At 42.1% G+C, this 23,914-nt stretch overlaps 1 protein-coding gene across 2 annotated transcripts in view; it reads right to left on the reverse strand.

The window, feature by feature from the left end:
* CMIP (c-Maf inducing protein) overlaps positions 1-23,914 on the reverse strand; it is a 139,073-nt gene that overhangs the window by 59,843 nt on the left and 55,316 nt on the right. The window contains exon 2 of one of the 2 annotated variants that reach the window (XM_055819207.1): positions 5,133-5,242. In XM_055819207.1, the coding sequence (XP_055675182.1) occupies positions 5,133-5,242 (110 nt within the window). Of the gene's footprint in view, positions 1-5,115; positions 5,243-23,914 lie in introns of those variants that run through there. The other variant, XM_027782938.2, reaches the window with a different exon arrangement.

Raw genomic sequence — 23,914 nt, forward strand, 5'->3', positions numbered from 1 at the left:
GCATGCACACTGCTGCCTCATGCAGACTGTACAAAACCTCTTCCTGATGCAAACCCCAGCGTTGCGCCTCCAGGACACAGGCAGACCTGCAAGTGAAACCCGCCACTCTTTGGGCTTAACCCAAGGTACAGACGGAGTTACTGGTAATTGATAGAAATGCCATTTTCCTCCTGAAAATATTCTGCATCTCTGCTGGATTCTGGTCCTTGCATGACCTCTCCACAGTGGCAACATTAGCTGGACTTGCACCGAAAACAAAAGCCAGGTTCTCCAAGGAGACTAAAATAAAACGTTACTAAAAAAATCCAGTGGAAACATACACCGTGGGGACTCCCTGGCAAAAACAGCGTGCTCAAGCACCGAGCTGAACGTGTGACTGTTGTGCTTGTCAAGGCTTCCTGTTCTGTTTGTTTTTCCTCCTGACTACACTCGATTGCCAAGAAATGAATAAAACAACACTAGCGATAGGGATGGGACTGGCAGCTTTAAGGCATTTAGGACCCATCTGAAAGAAAGAAAACCACGTGAAAGCAGGCAGTACTGTCACGACTGAAATACCAAAGCCTTTTCCCCCGGACAATTCCTACATTTGGTTTTAAGCAGCTTGTGAAATTACACTCTGCGTTTTTTCCGATCTCCTTCAAAAGGTTCTTCCAGTTATTTCACCATCAATAGCAGCATCCTCTTCATAATCATCCGCACAACGACATAATCATACATTGTGCTTTACAAATGGAAAGAAGAGCAGAAGTTTAGCCCAGCTCAAGGAGGCCCAGCGATTACCCATACTAAACAGCTCACACTTCTTCAGAGGCTAAATTTAGCTCCCATTCCCCGGCCTGAAGAGCTGGTGGCCTACAAGGCAGCTACAGAAACACCTTCTTTCAACACCTGCTATCCCAATTGTAGGAAAGAAAAACAATCTGTGAGAGCTGATTGCTGCTCATTGGAAGGACCATGGACCACATCGTTTGGCAGGAGGAAAGAAAACACTTTGGCAGAAGGAGAGAAAACACAAGCCCCACACAAGTCTAGAAAACTGACTCCCAGAAACCCGACTGTCCCCAGCTCCCACAAGAGACGATGAGAATTCCTGAACACCGGGTGGTGAAACACGTCGGTGCTGAGACAGTTGTGCTTATACAACAAACACTGAGTGGGAAACACATGCACGAAGACGACTTTCCGATGCAATCCCAGGCCAGATTAAGCTGTTTGCTGCCTGAGAACCAAATCCTCCTCTGAAACCCAGGTAGACACGTCCTGTTAGGATGATCCAATTTCCTAAGGGGAGCTGCATCACCTCCGGCACACTTGTCAGATTTCATGTGTTAAAATAGGTTGGGATGGGTCAGTATTGCTATGGGAGGACATCAGGATGATGTAAGGAAAGGTAATGGCACTCTTCCTTCTCTGACTCATTCCTGTGCAGTAATAAGCCAGAAATAGACCTTGGTGACAGCAGACAGAGGGATGAGAACTTGAACATGGATTCGGACTCTCTCGTGCCATTTGTCACGCCTAGCACAGACAAATGCGCGAAGGACGCCCTGACACCACATGCTGACATCCTCCCACAAGGATTGCTGGAAATGAATTTCCATCTGAGGTAATTGCCAGTTGTTTGGAATTTGCTTCTGCTTCAGTGAAGCAGAAGTTGGAATTTAAAAATTTTCTGCACAATGAAAAATCAGGAAAGCCTGTGATTCAGAACTACTAAAATGCTTCACTTTTATGTCAAATCATGTCAGTACTATCCCATAATATCAAAGAATTTACAACACAGCATGTGCAAATTATATATCAAAATATAAAATTGAAATTAATGAGAAGTATGAAATATATCGGGGGGCAGACAAAACTGTTAATGTAAATAATTTTATGTATACAAACCTCATTTAGATCAAGTCTTTGGAAAAAAGAAAAGCGTACTTCAGAAGAAACAGTACTGGGAACATGTTTTGGACTAGTTTGACTTGTTCCACTATCACACACTTCCTGATGCCAGAGCTGGACATTACATCAGAGCACGCTGCCGCTCAGGCTAGCCAGGCAGAATGATTCCATAGAAGATCGGAAGTCTCAATTTCCCACATATAATGGGAAATACATAAATGTATCGAAGTCTCTCAGAAATATGAAAATAACTGAAGTACGCAAGGGCTAATTTCCCAGCATCTCCATTTCCCGGCACCTCAGTGAACTTGTCTTTTAGATACTCAAACTCTTTTTCACATATACTAGAGAATTCCTGCTGAACTCCACTACTTGATAAACCCAGGTTTTGCATCTTGATTTCTTAAGTATACTTAACAGAACTTTTAGTACTGTTCTGGATTTGTGAATACACATTACAACTGTAAAAGGGAAATCTATTTTTATACTCCCTCCAATCTGACCACATCTGATGAATCGAGACACTACCAAAGACCAAGTCATACTAAAAACATTTTTAAAGTTTGTATTTTCAATTATGTTGAAATTCCCATAGAGTTATAATGTAATCTGATCCAGTCTGCCCAGTCAGTCAGCAGTAAACATAACAGAAGCTCAGCTCACTCCACTTTATCAGTTCCTATGAGGTCACATAAAAACACCAATCTTTTCAAAGAAAACACAGAAGCATCCATGCTAAGAAGTTATTTTCTCACAAATGTAATTATTTGTGTGTTTGGTTTATTGGTTCATTTTCTTTTAAGAAAAATTGGCAGGCTGCTCCAGATTAAAGTCTTCATGCCCTGCTAATTTCCTATAAATTCAGCAGGGACCTGTGGGTTCAAACTTCATCTTGTTTCCTATTAAGCAGGCCTGTAAAGGCAGCTACCAGAAACTACAGAATAAAGACTCAGAAACAAAATTTGGAAAGGCAGATGTAACTACTCTAGCTGTTGAAACTGACATAAATATAAATGCTAGTACCACTAAGGAAGTACATGGAAAAAACAGAGGCAAAATTATCACCAGAAAAAAAAAAAATCAAAATCATGTAATTTGACAAATTTATTTCTAAATAATTCAATTAACACATTAGGCAAGGAAGATTTCCTCAATAATAAGGATCCTAATCTAGCTGTTGAGAAACCATGGCTCGTCTTCCTGCCTTCCACAATGTCACGCACAGTAGAGGCTTTCCAAACCACCAGTACTTAGATGAACTCGCAGCAGCCTGTCTGAAATTCAGACTCCGCACACTCCCCAGTAATGCCTAAAACCAGTAAGTCACTTCGAGCCGCAGAAATTTGGTAAGCACCGAGCAGAGGCATGTACGTACGCTCCTGTGCTTCAAGGACGTGTGAAAGGACACACAAATGCCACCTATGCACCAGCAGAGTCCACAAAGTTAGATGTTCTCAGGTCAGCCCAAACTTACTTAGCTACACCATTCTCAGATTAAAATGGGGCAATAGCTGCAGCCCTGTAAAACAGGGCTGCAAACCCTCAGGATCACACCTGAAAGGGAAAAGTGAAAGGGAGCTCCAGAAATATACTTCGCCAAGGACGTATCCATGGACACCTCTAACCATTTCAGACTAAAACTTTATTTGCTGTGTTGAAAATCATCAAAACCTCATGATATTTTTATGACGTTCCAAAACCATCCCAAACCCCAAGCACAGGAACCATGTGACAGACCAAAGTCAACTACTGTGTCCTTGGCTGCCGCTAAGCCGCTCTGCCTATGGACAGACCCATCAGCCTGTCTGAAATTAAGGCAAAGGAGAGCTGGACCTGGTATTAGAACGACCTGGTATCAGTCATACCGGCTTCCCAACTCACTCAGAGCCAGCTTTGACGTTCCCCATCACTACAGAAGTCTGTAGTATGGAAAACACGGCCCCGCTTGGCACCCAGCCTCGGCTTACTGAATGACACCACTCGCGTTATTTTTCTCATGCTCTGCAGGCAGAGCCATTTCAACAGAGCTTGAACTAAACCCTCCCTGGCTACAGATGGTACCCCGTACTTTGTGGCCCTACACGGCCTTCAGCAAACATTTCAACATTAAGAAATAATTAAATGCTGGACTGTGCACCATGGATCAGTGGAATGTGCACCACGATTCTCTTGGACAAATGATCCAGCAGACACGGTCGTCACAGCCATTAGTGTGTCATTCAGTATGTTCCCATCTTCTCATCTGCTGGACTACATTTTGTGCTTAAGTGGTACAGTTAAAATAAGCGTGTGTGTACACACCCAGATACAGAAGCTCTATTATGGTCAATCCTTTGAAGCTGCTCATACTTTTTCAAGAAAAAAATAACCTTTTTTACTTTTTCATGAGTTACCCACCATTTAAACTAAGCTTAAATTGCTCACCCGGTCTATTTACAGTCCTACCTGCATGAAATGCATATACACAATAGTCATGGCTGTATATTCAACAGAAAAAGTAAATTGTCTTTGAAAAAATGTTGAGAACTACGGTAAGAGTCACCTGGAGTTCAAAACTCCTTGGGGACCAAGCAGCTGGGTTTTTGGTTACTTTTCCTACTTCAAAGCGGCTCCAAAGCTCAGTGCTGTGGAGTGCTTTTCCATCACTAAAACTTGCAATGATCCAAGATGTCCTGCAAAGCCTCACAAGTGGATGAAGAAATCTGGAATAATGTAAATGCAGTGTCTTCTGTTTGAAAATAACACTTAAAAGAGAACTAGCATATGTAGATACCCATATAAATATACTGAAATCTTCCAGTGGAGATCAAATATCTTTTTTTAAAAGATATCAGTTCCAGTGCAAGTTACGGGCTTCGTAGATGAATTGAAGGATGATATTTTTAACTGGTTTCATGCACAAATAGGACTATATGTAAAAATGCAATTGTTCCAGGGCCACATCAATGTGCCTTTCCACAGAGCACTATTTTGATACACAAAATCAGGAAGAAGATTTAATCACTGTGGCCCAAAATTTCCATGCTGATCGTTGAACAACATGAAGAGCTTCAGAGCTATAACCCTGAGAAAATTTTCTGGTGGTTAGATAATTTGACAGCATTGATTTCTCTGTCATTTCTGAGTTCATCTAATTAAGATTTCATGCACAGCAAACAGAAGTTAAAAGGAGATCCATAGTAAGACAGAAAGAAAAATGTATTTCTGTGTTTACTGTACCTGCAGTAAGACAGTACCCCCCTGGGATTGTGAGCTGTAAACAGTACTTAGGGGCATTCTCCCAGGAGAGCAGTTGAACATCTTCAATAGCACTGTAGGAAATGGAGTTTTCCATGTACCCAGTTGGCTGCAAGAAAACAAAGGAGAGAGAAAAAAATGTTTACTTACTCACCAGAATTTTCACAATTTCAAAGTAAGAACAGCACTATCAAAATTACTCTTGGTGTTGAAAATATCTGCAAAATCTGACTGGAAAGCAAAATTCCTATACAGGCCATTCAACAGAAAGATGCAATCCGGTCACCTTCATCCAACTTGTCCAAGCGTTAAGATCATTCACATAAAAACAAAACCAGGACAGACCTAGGTGCCTGAAATACAAAAATATCAAACTGCATTTGTTCTGGACCCAAAATCCATGGAATCTAATTTCAAGTTGAACCGAGCTATGAAGGGGTCCGGCTGGGCACATGCTGTCTATGTGTGAAGCAGCATCTCAATCATACAGACAGAACAGCCATGTACTGTAATAAGGTAGTTTACTCCACATGTTCTTGTCCTTCTCCCAGGCTGCAAGGCTGATCAAGCACATCATCAAAATCTAGGCCGCTACATTTGACAATGGTTCTTGGGGCTCCAAAGATTCAGCCCTTAGTTTTTAGAGTCAAGCAGAAGCAGAGCAACTAACCTACTCATCTCAGCCTATACATAAGAACTGGTTTCCTGCACAGATTGCTAATGCCCAGCTTAAAGTGAGAGTCACAATTAAGACACAAATAAGTAACTGTGTTTTGCAATTACATGTACAACATAACTTGACAGTAGCAAGGAAACAAACTTAAAACATGAAACCCCTTATTAGCATCCCCACAATTCTTAGGCATTACAGAATTACCTCTAAGATCAGCTGAAATATAAATGTATATACACAAGCACATGTAAGATTATGTCCTAAACACAAGTAAATACACAGAGATATAGTTGTGTATCTATGGAGTATGCATACATATCCCATACTTTATGCAAGTCTTCATGTTGTTTAAGTAATTTGAGTATTTAACAGAGGTCCTCAAAGATGTCATTTATTTCACTTTGCTATAGCATAAGCAAACTGAGCAGTATTGCTATGGTAGAGAAACTATTTTCATACAAAGATTATCAATCCCACCATATGGATAAACCCTTGGGTTGGCCATGTCTTGCAGGAGAATAGAGCTCGTTACGTTCATGAATTACTTTCTCACTATTACTGGTTTACACATAACTTAAACTTCTCAAACTTACTCCCACTGTGCCCAGTACATAACTTATTTTTAACTGACAGTCTTGAAATGAAGAAGGCAAGGGAGAAACCACATCTATTTCAGGGTCAAACAGGGCCAGCTCTTAAAATCACAACACAGGATTCCTGGGGGCGAGTGTGAAATAAGCAAATTGCATTTGGAATGCCTCTACTTCTAATTGGTACAACTTTCTTCCATAAGTAGGTGGTGCATCTGGAAATCCTACTTTGAAGTTAGACACTTCGCATGTGTTCATAAGGCCAGAAACGTCATCTCCCAAAATGCAATGACAGCCCTGCCATCCACCTTTGCGGCTACAGAAAGTCAGTTCTTTCCAGCCAGAGAAGCCCAGCGAGCCAGGGAACTGAACTTCAGTAATGTTTGTTGTGGCAGCGTTCATTTTACACTAGCCCTCACCGCAAACAATTTTTGCTGTCTCTTTAACGAAAACCTTGTTATGCAGGAAGCACGATAAACTTCTGCTTATTCATTTACCCACAATATTGTTCTACACTAGTGACTGGAATCCCAGTGGCTTAACGCTGATACTGTACGTCACGCACTGCCTACTGGAGAGTAATTATCTCATTCTCACAGGAAGCCAAAGGCCCAAGATCTGTCGGTAATCAGCATTACAACACCCAGGGAAAAATAAGAAAACAGCCAGCATCAAATCTAGTATGCTCAGGAGTCAAAGTTATCAAACACATGCTCCGAAAGACTGGAGAAGGGAGAAATCCAGAACCAGCCAACACAAATATAAAATGAAATGAATCAAAGCAATTTAAATTTCTCTCTTAAGAAGGTGCTGACTACCCTTAATACCCTCCATTAACTTCAAAGAGGATTTGAAGAATTCTCACAGAATCTGTTCCCAAGAGAAACCTCTTCTATACCTTACACCATCCATTTAAACAGCATTAAAGACAACTGATCCAGTTCAACCACAGCTCCGTAGCCATCCACAAGTGATTTCATCCCAGGCATAAACCTCTTCTCACAGGACAGTCCTTTTCATTACGGACAATGGAGGAACATGGAGTTCTGCCGTTTGCAAAGCATGGGAAGACTACCTAAACCATAACATGGAATTACACAGATGGCTCATCCCTCCAAATGAAAGCATTATGCCAATGAGGTGGTTTATATAGCACTCATATGATCCCACTTCCATACACTGTACCTAGCTATCAAACACAAAACTTTACTATAGCTGTTTGCTACCTTACTCAAAAACCGAAGATCCCAAATCTACTTTAATCCCTATAAGCAACGCCATATGCATTGTTTCCATTTTCATTAAAAATACCACGTTCTAGGAAGTGAAATACCTTCAGTTCTCCAAAACGCTAGCTAGAGGCAGCCTCATCTCTGCACTGCAATCAAGAGTCTAAATCAAAGTGATTTATCAGTGCGTAGAGCTCCTTGAAATTGTGCTTCTAGATGCTGCCAAACACCGAAGACGACGCTCCCACATCAGGGCTGTACAGAAATGCCCTGAAGCAGCACGGAAACAGAGCTGTCCTTGGATTCCCAGAGCTCCCAGGGCCTCGGTGCTCCTCACAGGGAGACCATGGCACCAAGGAGGTGAAGGTCAGCCCCACACAAAGGTGTCTTTTCCCTAATCCCTGTGCACACACAGATGCAAGCCCAGAGCGGTGTTCCCCGCTTGTGTTTTCTCAAGACCAAGCACAGTTCAGCCGTTTATCAGGAAATGGCCTGAGGTAAAACCACAGCCTGAGTCACTGGTTCCTCTTAAAACATAGGCTGTTTTGACATTCAGGTATGCCAACGTCAATCACGGTGAATCACTGTGGTCAACAAATAAGCAGTGCAAGTGTTGCACGTTCTCATGTTCCAGCTGGTCTGGCTTGCACACACCCCCAGAAGCTGCATCCGCACCCCCAGGTCGCTCCATGGGAAATTCAAATTAGAACAGCACGCAAGACCAGAAATATGGATTCAGGGATCTGAAAACACCTAAACTGAGACAGATCTTCAGTGGGTCACCAGGAAGCATCTGGCACCAACACTAATCTTAAGCAGCATTCCCACCTCCATCCGCCCACTTGGCCTCTGCCCATACAAATATCTGTCTGGCTGTGGCGTCAGGCAGCTGAGGGAACCCACCCAGCTTTTGCCAGATTACTTTTTAGCTCCTTCAGTCCCGTTTCTAACATGAAACAGAAGCTGGTATGTTAACAGAACTTAGGGGACACCGCATCATGGGGAAGGGAGTGAGCAGCAAGGATCTGAATATTCCAGTCTAATTACAGGTGGGAGACAACCTAAAGCCACAGCACCTCTGAGCAGGAATACATCAAGTTCAGTTGAAAATGCCTGTATTTAAGAAAACAGTAATTCTTATTTTTATAGCTGCCATTTTTGAAAGGAGATTTGCATTTCTTGGCAAAGTCTGAAATCTATCAAATGAAGCAAGATAACACACTTTTCACGTTCACTCTACAGAATTAATCCCGACTTAAGACACTCTGGCCAGATAATCTCCATATGTCAGCTTACAGATTTACAGTTACAGTTTTAACTTCTGGCTGTTTGCTGTTGAACATGCTCTGAAGAACCGTAAGAGACTCATAAGTGAAACCGAAATTTATTACAACAAACAAAAATCTCAAGTTAAGGAAACATTTTTCTCTTCACATTAGCCTTTAGCCTCCCAACGAAACATGTAACTTCTCCACTGGGAAATCAGGTATGTTTTAACCCCAGTGAGAACTTCATCTTTTTTCAGTTCCATAAAGATTTATTAATCATACAGCTTTGAAACAACTTTGCACCAGAATAGCCACACACCAAAACCTACTATAAATCAAATCTCAGGGGAATCCAGTGCTCCCAAATCTGGAAGAACATGTAGGCTCACGCATAAGGGTAGTTTTCTCTTAGCATTTCTGGGAAAAGTTGGCAGCAGCAGACTACTCAATAATGCAAAAATCTGCCCACTTGTTTCCATGGGAAATCCTACAAGGCAAAGAATAAACATGACGTCCATTGTTAACACGAAGCTTGTATGCACTTACTCATATAATAAAGTACTAAATCTTCAGCTGCATATTTTCCAAAGAAAGCATCTAGAAAAGATGAATTCTACAAATAGAGATGGTTATTTGCATTAAAACATATTTAGACTGACAACTCCCACCAACACAACAACAATGAATTACAACAATGAAATACTACAGATGGTAGGGGGACACAGGGCTGTTCCAGACCCTTGCTCTTCCACTGCCAGGTGCTTATTTCTCTCTTGGCTGCTGTTTAAGAGTGAGCCATGCTGCTATAGCCCAGAATGATGAGCATACTGTACTACATGTATGTTTTCCATACTCAAATAAGATTCAGTCCTGCTGAAAAACATGCAGCAAGGGTTGATTGTTCTCAAAACTTTCATGGGCGTGGAGACTATTCAGTCAGCACACTGAAGGGTAATGGACTCTGAAACTGCTGAAAACAATGGATGGTTTGAAATAAATCTCTGTTAGGAGACATCCATGGCTCCAGAGAACGTCCCAGCAAAGTAGCTACTTCAGATAACAGCAATTAACATCTTTGTTCATTAACTGTATAACCTATCAGAAGACATTTATCAAGTTAAGCAATTAGTAGTACTACGCCATAATATGCAGCACAGTACAATTTGTCTCACTCTTGATACAGAAGAATTTACTGCCACGCTCACTTGTCATAATGACATGAAAGAGTTTAAAGTCAATGTTAATCTCACAGAGATTAACATGATAAGAAAACAGGCAGAAAGGCTAACAGTGGGGAGACACCCAGCTCTTTCCCAAGGCTGCACAAAGGAATTTGAGTTTCCTTGGAACAACATTCTCATCTAATCCATCACACTTCCCGGACTCCCAGCCTGCCCGTCATCACCATTCCCCTCCCACTCCTCCCAGTAAGTAGGGGGTTTCACGTGTTGGACCGTAAGAAAAGATCTCACTTGCTCTGTGCACTGGGAGTAGGACTACACTGGGCGAAGCGGGTGCTTAATCTAGGGAGCCGGGGGGAAGGGATCTCTCCATGGGGCCAATCTAAATCACTTCTGCTTGGAGCTGCTTTGCTCCCAAGTCTGGTAGCGATGCTTGGTGGGGCTTTGTCTGGTTTTGGTGTTTTTTGATAGATGGAAACAAATTTGGACACTGTGGCCCAAATCTTCAGTGAGGCTCTACCCATCCACGTCAGTTGAAGCCTAAGGTGTACTGGTGCGTAATTAATTACAGGAGAAAGGGGGAAGGGTTTTCCTACAGCATTTATTTGTGTGTGGCTGCGTGTAAAAGCATCCATGTGTGTATGTGTGTGTGCGTGTACACACACCCCGTCTGTCTTTACACCTACACAGAGACAAAAGACAGCAGAAATATATCCCGTATTTCTCTACGCAAAAACACAGCAGAAAACCTCAGAAAACCGATACAAATGTAAGAGCTGCCAGGAAGAAACAGATTACTCCAGACTGTGCAGAAAAAAAATAAGCCACCCAATCTGCAGTGGGGCTGAAGTATCAGTTCTGTTCAGCTACAGAAAATGGTCAGGGCAAAACTGTTCATCAAAGTGCTGACAAGGAAAAAACTGGTCTCAACATGAAGACAGACGAGCTACAAAACCTGCAAAATAGGTGCAGACACCAGCAGAGGGAAGAACTTCTAATTAAGTCAGACCTGAAATAAGTTTAAAGCACAGAACAGAAGCTCATCATTAAGAAGAAGGGAAAATAAGGTCCTATTATGGGATGTGTGCCATGACAGGAGAGTCAAATAAGCAGGAAAAAATCATTATGTTAGCTAAAATGCATATACTTTTTTTTTAAATAGGAGATCCTTTTATTGTCAAACCCAGCTGAAGGAGGGCTTCTGAGTGTTCCGTTTATTCTACTAACAGAACTATCTCAATTTCTGTGAGTAAAATAAGACACAGATCTTGAAGACTTTCTAAAGATGCCCACCATCAAGATGACCCTGTGTAAGCAGCCCAGAAGAAATCAACTGGCTAGCTCAGCGTGACAAAGGGAATTCCACTGGGACTACCAGTAGCACTGGATGCTTAATCGGCCGAAGGCTGACCACAGCTTGCCACTGAGATGGTGGCCAAATCCGCCATCAGCTCATTGCCCACAGGCAGAAAGGCTGCTCCCAGGCCAGTGATGGGGAGCAGGAAGGGGGGGGGAGCTGTGTTTGACACCACCAACCAGACACAGCGAGACTTTCACAGGCACCAGCCCGACTTCCCTGCCAGGTGGAGTGCCCCTTCTTGGAGCAGCAATTCTCCAGGTGTGTGCTGCAACCTGTAACCCCTCCCGATGAATGCAGGGAACCTGAAGAATTACTATCCCTCACTTACCAACCTAGAAGATAAAAAAATCTCAGTTAGGGTTGTAGCTGCATCACGCTCTTGATCATGCCGTAGGTGTCATAAGAAGCCTGACAGATGTGGGAAGAGAACTCAGACTTCCTGACTCCAACCATGTGAATAAGCTCCAAATGCATCCTCCTCCTCCTCCAAAACTGTACAACCAATTCATGAGAAGGACCATTCCTCAGCAGGGTTCATGTTCGCTATCCCTTTGCATTTATCACTGCACTCCACGACATCTCTCCTGGGGAGGAAATACTCGATAACCCTGATGAGTAGGTTATTTATCCACCTTCCTTGAAATTACTTCAGGAAGGAAGGAACACCACCAGCCAAAAATACAGCAGGTACACACCTTCTCACAGAAGCAGCAGTAAGTAAAAAAGAAAGAGCAGCAGAGACTTATTGCAGAAGACTATACACACACGTACTTCTGTAAAACAACTGTTAGAGGAACACTGGAAAATCCCTAACTCTTGCCCAGAACATGAAACATCTAGTGACTGCTAAACAGATCTTTACTAAATCACTATAGCAACAATGATGTGACCAAAACCAAAACGGCATCCACAAACCGTTCTTGAATCAAGGCTGCTCTCTATTTTCAATTCTCGTTTAATAAATCAGCCATGTCTCATGCCATGAAATGTATCAAATGCTGATAAACCAGAGGGAAGAGAAAGGGTCGCATGTAAGGATTTCAGACCAAGCCAGACACAATGTATGCCATGCTAAAATGCCACCTTTTAATGACTACTTTAAGCAGGGGTAGCCCTCAGAGTTGGAAATGAAAGATCATCAGCTGATGTAAAGTACAAAGTTGGCACCTGGAAAATAATCAGTCTGTTAACTGGGAATGTGGCCAAATTGACATGTACTACAAACAGGAGATCTCTGTTAAGTTGTGTTTTTCAGAACTTATTAGGTAATTGCAATAGCATGTTTCTATTGCATATTGTCCTTGCACTTACAGTGGTTTTTACTTCTGGTTTACAGATCCCCAAAGGCCTGCTGTTCATTATCTCTAGCAGGTCAACAAAAAGCGAAGGAGGAAACCACATTTGTTATCAGTAGGGTCACAGCCACTGTGCAAGGATCTGCACCTCCCATGGACAATTCTAGGGTTTTACAAACCAAAAAGGCTGAAGACAGCTGCAAGGGAAGCGATACATTCACCTCTGCCACCTGTGCGTATGAAGTCTAACCTGAAAACCTATCCAAGAATGAAATACCGAATTGGTAAGAAGCTGAGCTATCCAGGATCCCATGTCCCACTAGAAATACAGAATTTGACTCACAGACTCCACAATCCTGACAGTTCTAAATGCGCATCCCAGTTCATTTCTTACAATTTATTTACAAGATCTAGACATTAAATTGTTGCAAAACTAAACATAGCATAAATATGATATATATTAAATTCTTGTTCTTTGTTTAAAAAAGCATTCTCCAACACTACTTATCACATCCATGCCTTTTATCTGTAGAGCCATGAAACCCATAGACACTGTAATCGTCAAATGGTTTCCGTTAACAGTTTTTTTTCCCTTTTCTTTTGAATGCTCTTTTAACCCTGCAATCCCCAGGATGCCCCATCCAACCTGATGGATGATGTTCATCAGATGTTCATCCATCTGATGAACAACTACAGGACAGGGAGTGCAGTAGCCCAACTGCACTCCCGAATTCCCAATAGGGAATGCTCTGTTCTGATCTATTCTGGAGAAAAGATGAGCATGTCTTGAGCTCTCAGCAAAATGTGAATACAGCTCTCTGCTGTACATTAGATAAGGAAAGGGCATGTAGCAATGCCTTCAAAAACAGCTACAGATACTTCATTAATGACGGATCTCCCTAGACTCTTACTGTTATGGGGGTGGGGGAGGGACAACACGGACCCAAAACAAAACAGGGACCCCCTGAGGATGAGTCACAGCCACTTGAAATCACCTTCTGCTACAGGAAGAGGTAGGAAAACATGTTTAAAGTGCCAGTGTTCTGTTTCACACATCTTACCTTCCACAACAATTTGGACGGTCCTACCTACTTTCAAGTGAGATCCCACTGTCACGTCTGCAGCAGTGATTTCACCTGGATTTTGTGTTTCTCTCAGCGTTACAGAATGACACCCTGACACTAACAGAAAGTGTCCTTTTCTTCTCTTCAGCAGGAAGTCTTCTGTGAAATTGTGTTTGCACACTCCTGGCCCCACCCATAACCTTCTCCACTGTTGGTCTTCCTCATTGTTTAATGACTGACTGACTGTTTGCACTGGAAGGGAGTGTTGCTGTTTAAATAGAGGGTAACTGAAATATGTGCGATACCTCCATGGCAGGGAGATGGTGAGGGAATGGAGAAGGAGAGGGCAACTGCAATGAAATATCGGAGTAAATATTTGAGAAAAGTGTCAGTTGACTGGTAAACGCATAATGGAGAGGACACAGAGCACCAGTAAAGAACCTAAATTACACCTCTGTAAGCTCCCTTACTATGAAAAAGGGCACAACAAAGTATTTAAAGTAACACTTTTGTTTTGGTTTAAAATAAATAAATTAGTTAAATATTTAGCTAAAATCGTAACAGCATTGTGGCTCATGGAGAATGAAGTGGCACGAAACTGGCATACCCAACTAGCAAACCTTTCGTTTCCATATTGTTTCAATACATTTATTAGTGTAGCAAGTTACTTCTCAAGATAGCTAGCTAAATAAGAATGCCTCAAGTGAAGCATGAGCACTTGCTTATGAAAGGTGTTGTTATCATCATCTCAACAGACACACTTTGAAAAGCAGAACAAAGACTAAACCTACAATCACACTCTGTGAAACTGGCACACACTTTTATCTGGGTGGCTCCTGAAAGGCTGGAGAAGAATTCCAAGGAATTGCAATAGTCCCCCCAGGGATCCCATTGCATGCAGCTCCAAATACATGTGTTTCCAGAAAAGTCTTGTTTATCAGACACTAATGCATCACGCACTGCTCTTCTCTCTCACACTGTTCTTTGGAAAACTAAACTGCCTTAGTCCTCCAATAGTATTTTATGTTCCAGCTGGATGATTCAGCCCTCAACAAGGCACACTCATTTCCTCTGTATCCTCCAATACAGGGCTCACACACGGGCAGAGAAACAGAGGTACACGTTTCAGGAGTCCAGGCAGGGCCCCATGAAACACAACACACCAGACTATGCAGATGTGTCTCTAGGTGATACGATTTTGGAAAAAACCCTACTACTCACTCAGCCAGCAGCTAGTGATACACATCTGAAGGTGAGAAACAACGCAAGTGCTTTCTAGGCTGTGGGAAATAGCACACGGTTTTCTGAATTTCCTCTGCCTATTTACGTGGCCTTAGTCATATTCGCAGACCATGAAGATGGCCACAATGCTACTGCTTAAAGCAAAAAATTATGTAGTACACCACCTATCAACACAGAGATGGTTTATACAATGTTGCTTGAGAGTTCTGCTTTCAGTGAAAAAACATCCTCCCAACAAAGCGGCTTTGCCTACTAGACTAGGCTGAATCCCCTCCTCCTTTGCAGTTTCGTAACAAAATTTGCTTTAAAAAAATTCCAGCCTTTTAGACAAGCTACACCTTCAGGCTGTGTCAGCACAATGGCTGCAGGTTTCACTCCCACCCTTGGCAATTATGTTTTGGCTTTCATTGTAAATCATTCATTTACATTGTAGTCAAGTCAGCTTTCCTGTGCATAATTCTGCAGCAACATCCTTGCTCGCTGTCAACATTATTTTATTTATTTATTTACTATCTCTAAAGGAAATGGTTCATATCTATAAAACCTTAAATACTGCAAACACAACTTCGTAAACTGAGTTTTCCACTCAGGGAGGAAAGGGCGAGGAAGCATACCATTTCAGAGCTTTGACGTCAACAAGCAAACAGTTATTACTATTAGTCCAAGAAAGTTCTACCAAAGAGATCTGAATAGTCTTCAGCAAGCTGTTCACCCAAAGTTAAGCTAGCCACAGATCTTCCAGCACAAAGCCATCAGAAAGCCAGTAATACCAAAGCACATTAACATTTAATGGTAAATCCGAACGCAAACCACCATGGATCTACAACTACCACTGAATGTTATGACATGGACTCCAGACACTGATGAAAACACGAGTTGCTTCCCATCTATGGCACTGTGGTTTTAGCAGAATACAAAAGCTTCCAAATTAGATGTATGTTTGAACTCTGTACCTGAATACACATCATCAGTTTTGCCCACTTCTGCTTGCATCAGCTTTACCCGAGGCAGGATAGGAAAAAAGGATAAGGAGGGTTCCTGTCCCCCTCTATGTAATTAAAATCCACAAATACCACCATGTCACTGTATGACACCACTGCTGCCCAGCACATAATCATAATGGTGACTGAGGAGAAGTCCTGCTCCCTCTAATCCGTAAGCCAGGCTCCCTCCAGCTAAGGGACTGTAACACAGCTCCCTCCGCATCACACACCTATCCCGCTTCCCTAACAGCACAGCATCAGTGACACAACAAGCCAGCCAGTGACACTGATCATGGATCTTTTCTCATATTTCAGTTCCATAACGTTTTATTTGATAAACTCAACTCTCACTAAACATGGCTGAGCAAAAGATATATACAAACTTTACGGTTCACATCTGCTTTCTTCCTTCTAATTGCTTTGATAACATGTTACTACACCATTAACAGAATCTCATGGCGCTACTATGCCTGGAACAACAGAGAAAAATCTGTCTTACCCAAAAAAAAACCCCAGCCGGAGCAGAATTAGTAGGAAGGGCTGCGCATCAAGAATATAACAGACTTTATTTTCCTCTTACATATTCCTAGACAAGATTTAAAGAAGAATGCTTAATATAGAGATTGTTTATCAATCATTTCCCCAGACACAAAGAAACAAGTTAAATATAAAGCACCTTAAAATAAGGCACAGCAGCATCCATGTTAACCTCTGGAAAAGGCCCATGTGATCAGCCAGCTTCAACTAGATGTTATCAAGGCATTTTAGGGAAGTATTATTATTGGAAAGGAAATATAAAGCTTGCATAATAAAGTAACCTCTGCTGCCTTCTCTAGCCTGCATCCTGCTGAGAAAGATCTTTTTGCTTTGTTTCTGAAAAATATACATATTTAAATATATATATCTTTGAATTCCGATCAGATTCTATTCTTGTTTCCTTACAACGTAACTTACCAGCTCTTACTGGAAATGAGTAAAACAGAAACCAAAAGCAAAATCAATCCTGTAAACACTGTAGCAGATTATTTCCAAGTACTCCAACATTTTGCAAGATTTTGGATCACTAAACCCAAATCAAAAGTTCAGAGAACGACTCAGAAATATGCTTCTCTGCTTCAGATTTAAGTTCAGAACCTTAGCTTTGAATCTTGTTCTTCACAAAACAAACAAAAAAAATCAGATTCAGATCCAAAGTACTGATATAAAATTTCAGTTTGACCCACAACCTAACACCTCCGCAGCCAATCTTAATAATTTTCTGCCAATAGCTCTCTCAAAGTACAGATCAAAGGCTTTTCTGTACATTCAGAGTCATTCCTGTGATGCAAGGATGAGACATGAAGAAGGAGCGTCATATTTTCAAAGGTGCAATTGCCTATAGAGTATCTCGTGCATATCAGCATTACAAGCTCAGCCACAAATGCCAGTGCCAGACAAACCACACCTCTGAAATTCTTGTCTTGTCTCCCGTTTTCTTTTTATCTCATCTAAGCACACTGTCTCTACACGCCCAGTTACAGGGAAGATATACCTAGTCCTCAGCCCCCCTATTATTCTATTTTTATTAATATTTTATTAATATTTTCAGTTACTTTCCAGTATATCATTCATTCGTGAGGTTATTACACAGAGCTGGAAACACAGTGTTCCAGCCTGCTGCTGTGACCCCTGCAAGAGGCAGCAATGCAGCAGTAATGCCTCAATGGCAGCAGATGTACTGTAGATGTCACTGAATTCTAACAGCACCTCTTAAAACACGGCCCACACATGTAACCCTGGCAGTAATCTAGCGTTAAGACTAAATACACTGTTGTCAGTCTAGGAGTATTATATCCAAGTAGATATACAGCAGCAGATGCACGCAAGATTCGACAACCTTGCATAGAGTGTACCGTCTTCGGGATGGATACAATCATGATACTTTCAGGAACAAAGGCTGCATCATGAAGTACCAAATTGGTTATTTCAGCGGCCCCACTAGGCTTTACTCATACAAAGAATGTGAGACACAACTCCGTCCTTCAGTAACTAAGAGCAGCTTGAACAAGTCATTAGGAAAACTGTTTGTGCACTTCATTAGAAACCCAAATCCTGCAGACTCATTTTGAGACAAGCAACCAGTGATTGTAACAACCTTCATCACATGAGTAAAGAACTGAGACTCAACCTCTGAAGTTGTCATCTGTTCCCTCACACTTTCATGAACAGAATGAAAAGCTAGCAAACTGCAAATTGCAAGTCAATGCAAAACTCACTGGATGAGGTTTTGAAGACGTCAGACTAGACAATCACAATGTTTCTTCTCAGGCGTTAAAAACTACGGTCCTTGACTAATGCTGCACCCATTCTGTTTTCCTAGCAGGAAAAAAATAATCATGCTAGGACAAAGAAGAATGGCAACTGTATTGTCCTTCCTGGGAACTAAGTACCACAGGCTCTCAACACTGCCATGACAAATACACAGAGCTATTGACAAGGCATGTTAGGAGAACTGTCCATCAGCCTTACCAAACACAAAAGCATAAATAGCCATGTCAGACCATTAAAATGTTGGATGAGAAGAGCTGAAGATGACACTTTTAGTACCAAAACAGCAGTGTTTAAGGCATACACACACAAAATAAATCATACATTTCACTAGTAGCTGCAGGATGAATGCCACCCTTGACTTTGTTGGTCCTCTTAACATCAGTCAAACCTGTTCTGAGTATCCTGATGCAGTTCACAGGTGCTGAAAGTCCAGGGAGAAAAAGAAAACCCACAGTGACTGAAGCTTCATGGAATTTATTTTTTCCCTAATAACCTACATCACACAGTTGCTCTCCACAATACCTAATTAAAATGCCTTTGAAATGACAATTTTACAGGAATCTTGGATGCAAGTTATCAGACCATTCCCAGAGATGACACCAGCCGCTACCCATGTCAGACACAGATGATCAGCAGTTTCTACAACATTATACTTGAGATTCGAACTCCCCGAGATCTTAGTCATCTCATGAACCATTTTAACCAGTGACATTCATTAATATACACTGACATTATCTGAAGACAGAAAGCTCAACCATCAGCACAGCTTTAAGAAGACTGAGACTGAACCAGGCTGAGGATGGAGATGACTCAGGTGATGCTCTATGTGACTAATCAGAGGCTGACACTTTTGTCTTGAGATGTAACCAAATGTAACGCTCTACACAAAGGAAAGCATCAAAGGTGTGAACTCAGACTACAGACAGAATTCAAGAGGCTAAAAGACATCCCTCTGAGTTATGTAAATACAAAAACAGAGTAAATCCAGTAGAGTCACATGCAAATGCATTATGAAAAATATGAAGTGCACACCCCTGTGTCTTCTTTTTTCTCCTGAATGGCCCCAAAATGCTCTAGGGATATCGTTTAAACCATACATGAAACCTGAGAATTTAATTAGATGACGTGAGTCTTCGTTTCCCCGATTCCCATGAGCAATCAAATCAAGCACAGGAAAATCCAGCCCCCAGTGAATCAGATGCCAAGACCCAAATCCAGGTGCCCTGGTTTCTGTACTGTGTTCCAGTCCTGGCATTTCACCGTGTCGCCAGAACCAAGCCTAGCTAAATCACTGCCCAGGAAACAGACATTCATGTGGCAAAAGCTGCACTTTTGATCCAGGCAGGCTCACGCACATCTGGCTATCATCCAGCGCTACCCAGGTACAGCCTCCTCTGTGCTCAAGTTTTGATCCTAACAGAAAAATCTGATAGTGAGATCAAGTGGGTTTTAGTAAAATTTAAACTGGGGTTTACAGAACTGGCAAAAAGCAGCAATAGTAGAAGTCACCACTCCCAACAGTAACAGGAGTCCGGTCCTCTCCCCAGAACCCAGATTCACTGGAGTGCCTGAGACAAAACTAACTCCACGCTAAAGAAAATTCTTAGAAATACCCCATGAAATATTAGAGGTGTTTCTTGTAAGTTTTATGGTGGTGTTTTGGTTTGCTTTTTAATGTTAACTAGTGCTGTATAATGCACCGGAGACCCAAAGCTAATGGCAGTCCCAGCTGAGGAGACACACTCACTCTGCTGCTCTCACCAAGATTCTGCAGTTCACAAAATACAAAACCTTACCAAGCGAACCCGTCAGTTTTTACAAGTCTCTTCTTTCACTACATTTACCTCCAACTAGTTTAGCACCACCCATCAGAAATGGTAAATGCAGAGACTGAAAAAAATGCAAAAACTCCACTCAAATAAAAAATTTGTCATTATATTCTTTTTTCTAGCAACAAACACCTCCAGCAAACAGAAGAGTAAATTTGCATACCCAGTGGGACTGATCAGAAATTATATCTTCTCAGATACTGGCAAGAATTCATCAAAAACATGCAATAATATCTCTCCTATCAGAAGAAGGTAATCTAGGACAACTTTCTACGGCCACTGTTCAAACAGAAGCCTTAAATTCCTGCACAGGGCAAGAACACAAAAACTGAAACCGCTGATCTGGCAAACCTAATGGCAGGTCTTTTGTGCTTTCATTCTACCATGCTGCACTTCATAACTCGTGCATAACTCGTACTCACAGAAAAACGGAGTAAAACCACCATATGGTGACAAGGAGCACAATTGAAAGTAGTGCCTTGCTAGATGTTTTAATCCTCTTCAGTTAAAACAGTGTGTTTGTATTATGCTAAATAACAAATCATGTGTCTGCAGAATCAGGCTCCCTTTTCAATTACGAGTTAATTATTTCAATACTGCAAAACAGAAAACCCAAGTCATCTTTCCTGCTCCACTCAACTTCTTTATAAATTATTCGCAAAAAGCAAATGAGATTTCTCATTCCAGTTGTATTCCAACATGATCAAGACTTACTCCTTACAGCTCAGAACCTGTAGCACTCTTTCATTTTAGGGACTATTAGAAATAAAAGGATGCCAATATTCTACCTGGCAGTGAAGCAAGCCTTTGAAGTTTGATGTCTACAATGTCAAAAGACAAGTAACTACAGAACTTAATTTGTGCAGATGAACAACTGTTTAAAAATCAGCATGGAAAATTTCAGAAACACCCAGTCAGGATCTGGGCTCTCTGAATGTATTCCAGTAAACGCTTCCACTTCTACCCAGAACGTGCCTGTACACAAGGGTGTGAGTGTGAGATACTGACCTTAAACACACATGAGGGGAGTTTAACATCCACTCTCTACATGCTTAAAAAGAACAGGGGGGAAAAAGCATAGCATACTTTTCAGATCTCACTGTACGTTTTTGGACAGTCTTTCTGAACGCTCGCTTCTTAAGCACGGGTTTGCTGTGCTTGGCAGTCACTTTTGTGTCTTTTGCAACACTGCGCACACACAAATGGCCTGTGGTTTCACGCTTTGCTTCCCATTTAAAACTAACACTTAAACAGTAGCTTTATTTTTGTTAAATAAAAGCTTTTTTTTCTGATTTCTGAGATCTATTTCTCTTTTTCAACTTGAAGGGAAAATAATTTTATTACAATTGACACCGATCATTCTTAGCAGTATTTTGTCTTTACCACTTTGATTTCCTAACTCTCATTCGTGTTATTCCTCAACTTTTTGTGCTGTGTTCCACAAAAGCAATGACAGCAGGTAGCATAATGTTGACTTTTGGACAGTAAGCTCTGATGAAAAATACATTTAGTTTTTAAGACTCTGAACTGCAGAGAAAATTAGGTAAAGAATAGGTAACACAAAAAAGAACCACTTTTTTCACAAATGCTTATGTTGAGAGGGAAAAAAAAGAAGCCAGGTAATTTCTATACATGGCTGCAATCCATCACCTCCTGAAGGCAAAGTGGATTTTTTTCATTATTTAACTTAATATCAGACGAAGCCTGTATGGTTGACAACCTGGGTCCGGACAAGAGACCCCTCGTGTTTCCTCTGGGTTGTTAACAGCAGCTCTCTGTGCATTCAGCTTCTGCCCTCCTCAGCAAGCCCAGGTGCTGGCGAGCCCCCCAGCCCCAGGTACCACCACACAGCACCGCAGAAACAGCCTCAGCCACACACCGCCGACTCGGTCCAGCGCTCAGCCCCAAAGGCAAGCCCCCCAACATTTCGCACACCCACCAAGCCTCCCCACACCAGCACTATCAGCTCCTCGCACCAACAGAACAGCCAACAAGGGTGGAGGGGGGACTTTGTATTTACTATTCCATATCAGTGTTGCGATGCACAACTTTTGAAGCCGTTTCTTTGCCGTGACGTGCTCTGCCTTCCCACCGCAGATTATGAAACCGCTTCCAACCAAAGCGCTTCCTCCCTCACACGGCCTTCCAGGACCAGCGAGGGGAGAGCGGAACCCTGCAGCTATCACTCCCTAATTGCTTCAGCAGAAGCTGAAAGACGTCAGTGGCTGGACTTTCTGCTCCTTATTCCCTGAAAAAGCACAGAAAAATCTGCAGAGAGCGAGCCTCTGATTTCAGGTTTGGTGTTAACAGCAGCCTGGTCTTTGGCCAGCCATGCAAATAAGATAAAGACTGGCCTTGCATGCAGCAAGCGGTGCTGCCTGCGCGGGGCTCACCAAGGGTTACTCCAGCAAGCGTGGTGTCAGCGAAGGTACCCAGAGTGCTACTGTCATCTCACAAACATCTGCAGCTAAACACATCCCAGAGGGAGAGGCAGATCTTTCAAACAAGCAAACCTGAAAAATCAGAAGCGTTTTAATTGCATGACAACGGAGAGGAGCCCATCAGCTGCTAAGTCTGAGCAGCATGTTACTACATTTCGGGCAGCTTTGCCCCAGCTTCCAGCAATCTGTCCTGCTGATTTTAACAGGTTGCTTTTACTTTTAAGGCTCCTGCGGGTCTCTAGGTTTCATACACCTTCCTTTAGGCTGTGCCTTAGACTGTATCACCAGCTACCTGCAGGCTTTCTTGCTTAGCTCATTTTGAAACATCTCAGACTCGGCATCTGCCTTCTCTCTTCAGAGAGTTACTTTTATTCTCAGCCAAAGGAAACAGAGTATGTCCAATACAAAAACTAAATGACCCAAACCCATTTGCTGTCACAGAGAGATAGCTGCTTTGTCTTTATTTTGTATAAAACACTGAAAAGGGCGTAGCCCCAAACTGTAAGAATCTGTCAAAATAAAATCATTTCACACATAAGGTACCATATCACAGAGTAGCATGCAACGACTGAGCTTAAGTTTATTTTCTTAAACTGCCTAAATTAACTTGGCAAAAGTAAGGACAGCACCACTCATAACATGGTATCACACAGCTGACACTATGTGCCATTTTTACAAAGCAACCGTCCAGCCTGCAAGTTCCACATCCTTACAGGAACAGCTAACCTTAAGCTTCTCAACGAACCTTGTCCACTTACCAGCAAAGAGAACGTTTCCTTAAAAAAATTACAAGGACTGCAGGGATCGGCTCTCCGAAGAGTGTGCCACGGTGTCAGAGCACAGTTTGGGCATTAAAGCACAGATACCAGCAATGTACTGAACATGGGGCACCAGCTCCTCCGCACCACCCACCCACCCACCCACACCCCCCACATGCCACTACTGCCAATATTCCCGTAGACCACTTACTATCTTATGCCAGGAAACAGAATGTCTTATTTTGACCAAGTAGTCAACCGACTTAAGTGCAAATTAGTTCAAACAATGTCAATAGTTCATTTAATTCAACAGCAATCAGTCCATAAATTGTACTGGTGTCAGCTTTTGCTGAAGCACAGGCTACTACATCCTTGGACCGTAAAAGATACACATCCCAGCTACCAACGTGTGCAGCAGCACTGACCGTGGGTGCTTCACGCAGCAACAGCACAAGGGATATTTCACTGTGAATTACATAAATTGGTGGAGAAACAAGGGAGAAACATACCCCCTAGGACAGGGGACAGCATTCAGATCCCTGCTCTTGATCTGAAAGC

Source organism: Falco peregrinus, chromosome 14, assembly GCF_023634155.1.
Source record: "Falco peregrinus isolate bFalPer1 chromosome 14, bFalPer1.pri, whole genome shotgun sequence".
Classification (NCBI taxonomy): domain Eukaryota; kingdom Metazoa; phylum Chordata; class Aves; order Falconiformes; family Falconidae; genus Falco; species Falco peregrinus.